This window comes from Solanum lycopersicum, chromosome 8, assembly GCF_036512215.1.
Source record: "Solanum lycopersicum chromosome 8, SLM_r2.1".
In the NCBI taxonomy this organism is placed as follows: Eukaryota; Viridiplantae; Streptophyta; class Magnoliopsida; order Solanales; family Solanaceae; genus Solanum; species Solanum lycopersicum.
In genome coordinates, this window is record NC_090807.1 from 17,306,204 (window position 1) to 17,316,225 (window position 10,022).

General features: G+C 37.1%; 1 protein-coding gene across 1 annotated transcript; it reads right to left on the minus strand.

Annotated features, from left to right (window-relative positions):
* Window positions 1–2,403: 2,403 nt before the first annotated feature.
* Window positions 2,404–6,536, minus strand: LOC138337834 (uncharacterized). The gene is made up of 6 exons (XM_069288266.1): window positions 6,303–6,536; window positions 6,123–6,218; window positions 5,500–6,031; window positions 5,053–5,415; window positions 2,900–3,131; window positions 2,404–2,635 (listed from the first exon to the last, which is right to left on the minus strand). The coding sequence occupies exons 1-6, from the start codon at window positions 6,534–6,536 to the stop codon at window positions 2,404–2,406; spliced, it is 1,689 nt and encodes a 562-aa protein (XP_069144367.1).
* Window positions 6,537–10,022: the final 3,486 nt, after the last annotated feature.

The following is a 10,022-nucleotide window of genomic DNA, read 5'->3' on the forward strand; positions in this document are numbered from 1 at the left end:
CAAGGAATACGTACTGAGTAGGTATCATCGGTCAACTCAAAATAGAAATCAATATATAATGAATAATAATATAAAATCAACTACTATACCTAACAGGTGGCAAGCAACAAACACATGAACCATTGACAACAACATCACCATACTAGGTACACCATCAATCACAACATCAAGCACACCTGTGAAGACTCATGCTCCACACCATACTCATTTGGAAAATAGGTTCCTTGAGATTAAGTATATTAAGTTACTTCAAGATTCCTTGCCGTTAATATTATTGTGTCGGAACGTGACACTCCGATCCCATAATACCGTGTCGAGACGTGACACTCCGATCTCATAATACCGTGTCGGAACGTGACACTCCGATCCAATTATCTCATTATTTTATTTCAGCAAGCCTTCTTTATTCAAGGCGTCATTTTAATAGAGAGGGTTCAAGATTAGAAATTCAACACTCTCATAATTTTAGGCCAACCACAAACCACACAATCAAAACATACAACCACACAATTAAGCACATAGGAGACTCTACAATATATCATTCAATACATATCAATCGCTATTTAGAGTTTATCTATCAAATAGAAATAAACCAAACCTACCTCCACCGAAGAACCGGAGTCACGCAAGCTATTTTTACAATACTTTTCCTTTCCTCAATGCTTCTGAACCTTTCCAATCTATCAAATATATATGCATATTTGTAAGTTAACGAGTCTACAGACATCATATTACTCTATGTCTAGCCTAGACCCAAAATTCACCTAACTTTATATATTTATATATATATATATATATATATATATATATATATATATATATATATATATTTCCTAAAATTCAAACCTAAAAGTAAGTCTTAATTCCTCCACTTAGCACAATTTTAATAATAATCATATAATATAATACACCAAATATTTAATTACCTATCTCAATATATCAACCTTTAATGTCTTATATCATAACAAAATTTTATAATATTAAAATTAGGCCACTGGTTACGAAACCAGTGGCAGAATAGTAACACCTCGAAGACAATTTCCTAATTCCCCACTAACATTAACAATTGAAGCCACTGGTCACGAGACCAGTGGCACACATGCATAAATTCTCTTTTTCCTAATTGTTAGTAGCAACCATTTGCATATTATCCCTTAATTCATAATATGATATTAACAATTGAAGCTACTGGTCACGAGACCAGTGGTACACATGCATTATCATTTAAAAATTCAGTAGTTATACATAAAACGTACCCCAAAAAAATATATGTACGATGTTCTGTTGATGTTCCCGTGATTTTTCTTTGTTCCACTCGCTTTTCTCCGCTTCCCCTCTTTTATTTTCTTTACAAATTATTTGTTACCCTAATTATTATACTCATCTAATTATAATAGTGATAAAAGTGACCCACTATTAATTATAATATTATTTCTTAACCATTAACTAAATAAATTAGTAAAACTACCCCATTAATTTCATAGTTATAATTCTGAATAAACCAAAACACCCATTTAAAATCTATCTATAAAAAAATATTTACGAAATAAAAAGCTCTAGTACTCAAAACGACCAAAAGTGTCGTTACAATAGATACCAATTTACCCATCGTTCGTCCTCGAACGATCAAAAAGAAAGGCGAGGGCGAGAGAGAGTACATGAATCTGTAAAAAGATGTGGATACCTTTCTTGCATATCAACCTTACTCTCCCAAGTGGACTCTTCAACTGGCCGATTTTTCCAGTGAACCTTGTTATATATAATCTCCTTTGATCTTAACTTGTGGACCTCCCTATCTAGAATAGCAACAGGCTCCTCCTCATAAGACAGATTATCATCAAGAAGAACTGAATCTCAACGAATAATGTAGTTTCCATCACCATGATATTTTTTCAGCATAGACACATGAAATACCGGGTGCACTCCTGACAGTCCTGGAGGCAAGGCTAATTCATAGGCCACCTCCCCCACGTGCTTAAGTACTTCAAATGGTCCAATATACCTCGGACTTAGCTTACCTCTCTTACCAAATCGCATCACACCTTTCATGGGTGAAACCTTCAACAAGACTTGTTCACCCTCCATAAAATCCAAGTCTCTAACCTTTCGATCTGCATATGCCTTTTGCCTACTCTGAGCTGCTAAAAGCTTTTCTTGAATAAATTTCACTTTCTCTAATGATTCCCTCAGAAGATCAGTACCCCAAGGTCTAACCTCAAATGCATCAAACCAACCAATGATAGACCTACATCTCCTCCCATACAATGCCTCAAATGGGGCCATGTCAATACTCGAATGATAGCTATTATTGTACGAAAACTCTGCTAAGGGTAAGAATTTCTCCCAAAGACCACCAAAATTTATCACACACGCACGAAGCATATCCTCCAGCACTTGAATTGTTCACTCTGGCTGCCCATCGGTCTGAGGGTGAAATGCAGTACTAAGATCCTGTCTAGTACCTAATTCAACATGCAATGTCCTCCAAAACTTAGAAGTAAATTGCGTACCTCTATATGATATTATGGAAAGTGGAACTCCATGCAATCGAACAATCTCAGAGACATAGAGTTTGGCTAACTTCTCAGCATTGTAAGTCATCTTAACCGGAATGAAGTGAGCAGACTTAGTTAACCTGTCAAAAATTACCCAAATAGAATCAAACTTACCCAATGTCTTTGGAAGACCAACTACGAAATCCATTGCAATTCTTTCCCACTTCCATTCAGGAATGGGCATTCTCTGAAGTAACCCTCCAGGCCTCTGGTGTTTATACTGTACCTACTGACAGTTCAGGCATTGGACAACAAAATCAACAATGTCACACTTCATTCTGCTCCACCAAAAATGTTGCTTTAGATCACGATACATCTTGGTTGCACTAGGATGTTTAGAATACCTTGAACTATTAGCCTCTATAAGAATAGTGTGAATCAAATTATCCACACGGGGCACACATACCCTTCCCTTAATCCTCAAGACGCCTTCTTCATCCATTGCTGCCTCTTTAGCCTCTCCTGGCAATACCATATCTCGAATTCGGCTCAGCTTCTCATCGGCAAACTGATTCCCCTTAATCGTGTCAAGAAAAGAAGATCTTGCCTCCACACAGGCCAAAAATCCTCTTTTCTCTAGTACTTCCATCCTTAAAAAGTCATTAGCCAGAGTCTGAACCTCTCTAGCCAATGGGCTTCTAGAAACCTGTAAAAGGGCTAAACTACCCATGCTCCCTGCTTTTCTACTTAAAGCATCTGCCACAACATTAGCTTTTCCTGGGTGATACAAAATAGTAATATCATAGTCTTTCAATAGTTCCATCCACCTCCTCTGCCTCAAATTCAAATCTTTCTGAGTAAAGACATATTGTAAACTAGGATGATCTGTATAAACTTCACACTTGACCCCATATAGATAATGTCTCCATTGCTTTAATGCAAATACAACTGCAGCCAACTCCAAATCATGGGTAAGATAATTACGTTCATGCATTTTCAATTGCCTCGAAGCATAAGCAATTACATTCCTCTCCTGCGTTATCACTGCACCCAAACCAGAATAAGATGCATCACAATAAACAATAAAATTCTTACCTTTTACTGGCAAGGTAAGAATTGGTGCAGTAGTCAACAAGGTCTTGAGTTTCTGGAAGCTTTCTTCACATTCGTCTGACCATACAAATGAAACATTCCGCTTAGTCAAATTTGTTAACTGGGAAGCGATAGAAGAAAATCTCTTGACGAATCGACGGTAGTATCTAGCTAAACCAACAAAGCTCCTTACCTCTGCAACATTAGTAGGTCTTACCCAACTCTTCACTGCTTCAATCTTAGAAGGATACACCATTACTCCATCCTTAGAAACCACGTGCCCCAAGGACACTGAATCGAGCCAAAACTCACACTTGGAGAATTTGGAATAAAGCCTTTTCTCCCTTAACAACTCCAATACAATTCTCAAATGCTCCTCATGTTCTTTCCTGCTCTTTGAGTATATCAGTAAATCGTCAATGAATATAATAACAAAGAGGTCCAGATATGGCTTGAAGATCCCGTTCATCAGGCTCATGAAAGCAGCAGGGGCATTCGTAAGCCCAAAAGACATTACTAAGAATTCATAATGCCCATACCTGGTTCGAAAAGAAGTCTTTGGCACATTTGTTGCCGTATTTTCAATTGATGATAACCAGATCTCAAATCAATTTTAGAGAAGACACAAGTACCTTGTAATTGATCGAACAAATCATCAATGCGAGGAATGAGATACTTTTTCTTAATAGTTACCTTATTCAACTGCCTGTAGTCTATGCACATCCGAAAACTTCCATTTTTTGTCTTCACAAATAAAACTGGAGCACCCCAAGGGGATGCACTCGGTCTAATAAAACCTTTACCTAACAACTCCTGAAGTTGGGCTTTAACTCTCTTAACTCAGCTGGAGCCATTCTATAAGGGGGAATGGAAATGGGGCGAGTACCCGCTCTAGATCAATACAAAAATCAATATCCCTATCCGGTGGCATACCAAGAAGGTCTACAGGAAACACATCCAGAAACTCACGGACTATCAAAACAGACTCAATCGAAGGTACTTTGGAAGTATCATCCCTGAGATGTGCCAAGAAAGCTAAACAAACCTTACTCACCATCCTCTTAGCACGAAGAAAAGAGAAAATACAAACTGGAGTGGAAATATAGTCACCCTCCCACACTAGCGGATCTGTCCCAGGCTTGGCCAATGTCACAGTTTTAGCATTACAATCTAGGATTGCAAAATTTGGAGAAAGCCAAGTCATATCCAGAATTACATCAAAATCAATCATCTCTAGAATAATCAAATCTACATAAGTATTGCTCCCCACAAAAGTCACAAGGCAAGACCTATACACCTTCTCAACTATCACAGACTCACCCACGGGAGTAGAGACACGAATAGGCATATCAAGCAAATCACAATATAAAATCAAGACCAGTAGCAAATGAGGAAGATACATATGAAAATTTGGATCCAGGATCAAACAATACAGAAGCCATGCAATCACAGACCAAAAGAGTACCTGTGATAACAACATCAGATGTCTCTGCTTCAGACCTCCCAGGGAAAGCATAACAATGAGTCCTATCACCCCTACCAAGCTGCACTGTAGTAGTTCCAACCTTCCCGCCACCCCGACCGAATTGGTGACCACCATTACCTTGGCCACCACGTCCTCCAGAATGGCAGCCTCTACCATGACCACCTCTTCCTCTAACTACTGGGGGTATGTAACTCTGTTTTGGACAATATTTCCTAATATGTCCAACCTCTCCACATCCATAACAATTCCTGGAGTCAAGTATAGGTATTTGTGAAAATGACGAAGTCTGGAGATAACCTCCAAACTCAGAAAAAGGCTGACTGGTCTGCGACGGACCCCCAGCTTAAGCCTACAACGAAGACTGAATCGGACGGGCTGGATAACCTCCTGAACTCTTCCCTCAAGAGTAAGAACAACGAAACTCACCTCCCTTACGAAACTTCTTAAATGTCGATGCTGTGGTGAAATCGTCTGGCTTCACCCCATCTACCTCTATCACAAAATCAACCACTTCCTGAAAGGATTTTGCTGCAGCAGCTACTTGTAAGGCTAGAATCTGCAAATCTGACCTCAATCCTTTCACAAAGCGGCGAATCCGCTCTTGTGGACTGAAGCAAAGCTGAGTGGCATACCTGGATAGTGCACAAAATTTGGCCTCATAAGCAGCAACAGACATCTTTCTTTGCTCTAGGCTCAGGCACTCATCTCTCCTCCTATCCCTCAAAGTCCGGGGTATATACTTCTCCATAAATAAGCTAGAAAATGATGCCCAAGTCATAGGTGGTGCCCTTGCTGGTTGATATTCAACATACGAGCACCACCACATTTTGGCATCCCCCTGAAACTGGTAGGTCACAAACTCAATACTGAATTGCTCTACTATGTCCATCTTATGTAGCAGCTCATGACAATCAACCAGAAAATCATATGCATCTTCAGAATTCAGCACCCTTGAATACTGGAGGTTTCAACTTTAAGAACTTAATGAAAAGTTCATGCTGATCACCTGTCATTATAAACCCTGTAGTCAATCGAGGAAACGTGCCTACTTCAAATGATGCATCCATGCAGGGAGTCATAGCAGCTGCATGTTGTACTCCCTGAACCTGAGGTGGTGGTGCAGAAAACACGGGAGGTGTATAACCCTGATCAGATAACCCACTAAGATAAGTAAGAACCTAATTAATCATCTCTGGGGTAGGCTGGGGTGGTACTTACTTATCCTGAACCTGCTCATTTTTCCCTTCTTCACCTTCTCTCACCACCTCATCTGTCGGTGGAGGAGTCACTACTCTATTTCTAGCTGGACCAGGTGTTTGTCCTCTGCCTCTAGTGGGCGTCCTCCTGTGGCCCCTACCACGGCCTCTTGCCACTGCTCCTCCTCGAGTTACAACCCCAATGGTTGGCTCAGACGCACCCTGTCTTGCCGGTGTTGGCACAGTTGTTGCTCTAGTTCGAACCATCTGCGAAATAAAGTGAGAATGTAAGATACCAATTTGTATCTCCTAGGTACCAATTGGATCCAAGTAATAACACAAAAGAAAGTAAGAATGGAGTTTTCCTAAAGTCCTATAGCTTCTCGAAGAAAAGTGAAGGCGTCCCCATACCGTTCCTCAAGACTCTACTAGACTTGTCCTTGTGTGATGAGACCAGCAAACCTAACGCTCTGATATCAAGTTTGCCATGACCCAAAACGAGTCGTGAGTGACACCCACACTTAACCTACTAGGTGTGCGAACCAACAAATTTAAACCCCAAGATTTACCAATAGTTCAGTTATGAATAACAAAGATGATGCGGAAGATCCAAAACTTATTAATGTAACTAATTAAATAAGCTTCTAAAGTTTAACACTTATTATCCCCAAAATCTGGAAGTCATCACATCAAGAACATCTATCCTCAAATTACCAAGTCTAAGAGTATTTAAGAAACCAAAATAAATAAAAAGATGGTCCATGTCCGAAATTCAAAGACATCAAGACGTGAATGAGAGAATCCAGCACGAGCTAGAAATAATAGCTCACCCTGTACTCTGATGTGCTGGAGACTGATTAGAGCTGAGGGCGAGTCAAAGTCGATGGTACACTTGCTGCACTCCACAAAAGAACAGAGCAGAAAATACAAGTAGGGGTCAGTACAAGGAACACATACTGAGTAGGTATCATCGGTCAACTCAAAATATAAATCAATATATAATGAATAATAATATAAAATCAACTACTATACCTAACAGGTGGCAAGCAACAAACACATGAACCATTGACAACAACATCACCATACTAGGTACACCATCAATCACAACATCAAGCACACCTATGAAGACTCATGCTCCACACCATACTCATTTGGAAAATAGGTTCCTTGAGATTAATTATATTAAGTTTCTTCAAGATTCCTTGCCTTTAATGTTATTGTGTCGGAACGTGACACTCAGATCCCATAATACCGCGTCGGAACGTTACACTCTGATATCATAATACCGTGTCGGAACGTGACACTCCGATCCAATTATCTCATTATTTTATTTCAGCAAGCCTTCTTTATTTAAGGCGCCATTTTAATAGAGAGGGTTCAAGATTAGAAATTCAACACTCTCATTATTTTAGGCCAACCACAAACCACACAATCAAAACCTACAACCACACAATCAAGTATATAGGAGACTCTACAATATCATTCAATACATATCAATAGCTATTTAGAGTTTATCTTTCAAATAGAAATAAACCATAACCTACCTCCACCGAAGAACCGAAGTCACGCAAGCTACTTTTACAATACTTTTCCTTTCCTCAATGCTTCTGAACCTTTCCAATCTATCAAATATATATGCATATTTGTAAGTTAACAAGTCTACAGACATCATATTACTCTATGTCTAGCCTAGACCCGAAATTCACCTAACTTTATATATATTTATATATATATATATATATATATATATATATATATTTCCTAAAATTCAAACCTAAGAGTAAGTCTTAATTCCTCCACTTAGCACAATTCTAACAATAATCATATAATATAATACACCAAATATTTAATTACCTATCTTAATATATCAACCTTTAATTTCTTATATCATAACAAAATTTTATAATAGTAAAATTATGCCACTAGTTACGAAACCAGTGGCAGAATAGTAACACCTCGAAGACAATTTCCTAATTTCTCACTAACATTAACAATTGAAGCCACTGGTCACGAGACCAGTGGCACACCTGCATAAATTCTCTTTTTCCTAATTGTTAGTAGCAACCATTTGCATATTATCCCTTAATTCATAATATGATATTAACAGTTGAAGCCACTGGTCACGAGACCAGTGGCACACATGCATTATCATTTAAAAATCCAGAAATTATATAGAAAACGTACCCCAAAAAAATATATGTACGATGTTCTGTTGATGTTCCCGTGATTTTTCTTTGTTCCACCCGCTTTTCTCCGCTTCCCCTCTTTTATTTTCTTTACAAATTATTTGTTACCCTAATTATTATACTTATCTAATTATAATAGTGATAAAAGTGACCCACTATTAATTATAATATTATTTCTTAACCATTAACTAAATAAATTAGTAAAACTACCCCATTAATTTCGTAGTTATAATTCTGAATAACCCAAAACTCCCATTTAAAATCTATCAGAAAAAAATATTTACGAAATAAAAAGCTCTAGTACTCAAAACGACCGAAAGAATCGTTACAGTAAGTCTAGCATAAAAGTAGAAGCAAAAGTTTTGTATGAAAAATATAGATCTACTGAAAATTTTCAAGGAGAAGTTGGTCAAACTTCTAATGTTTAGATTGATTCGTCACTTCCAATTTCATGTTATATGCGAGGTTTTCTTGGTCTTAATTCTACTAACCGTGATAATTTTGAAGAATATCTTAATCAATCTTTAGAAGTATTGGAAATCAAAGATGGCAATGAAGATTTATTAGGATGGTGGAGTAGGCGAAGCAATGCATTTCCATCTTTGAGCAAAATGGTTCGTGATGTTCTAGCTATTCAAGCTTCACAAGTTGCATCGGAGGCTGCTTTCATTGCGGCAAGGTTTCAAATTGGTTATCATAGACATTCATTGGCGTAAGACAGTTTGAAACAACAGTTTTATTTAAAGACTAGTCCAATGCCGAAAGGAGGAATAACAATTTGCCAAAGTTAAGTAAAAAACAAGCAAGTTGGATCAAAACACAAATTGAATGCAGTGATGATGAATTAGAGGTTTACAAGAATTTCTAACAAGTTTGCCAACACCGCAGGATATTACCATCGATATGATGCGACAATTAGAATTAAATTTTAAAGGAGAAAACAGATAATTTTAGATTACATTCGAGAACTAATTGAAATAGAACCCTTCCTAAAAGGTGGCTGCATAAAATTAGTTACTCATCTAATATCCGTAACAAATATTAATTTTACGTATGAGAACTTATTGAAACAGAACCCTTCCTAGAAGGTGGCTGAGTTAATTAGTTACTCCACTAATATTTGTTAATTGTAAGTTGTAACTTTTAAGTTCTATTGAATAAATTTGAAGGTTTAAACTTTTGTTCATGTTTTTTTTATACAATTATTGTTTTGCATTTTAATTTTAATATATACAATTAAATATATACTAAAGTACTAAATTAATTTTAAAATACTTAATTTAAAGCTTACAATTTACATTACTTTAAAATATTTAAATTACAAATTTAAACTTTTCAAATTTGAAATTTAAAACTTTAAAGTTGAAACTCGAAATTTGAAACATGAATCTTAAAATTTGAAAATTGAAACTTTAAATTTGAAAATTTATTTTGATATTTGAAAATAAAAAATTAAAGTTAAAATTTATTATCTAAAGACGTATAATTTCAATCAAAATATATAAGTATTTTTAAAAGAAATCCCCCGTCCCATGCCGTCCCGTCCCGTCCAGTCCCCCCAAATCCC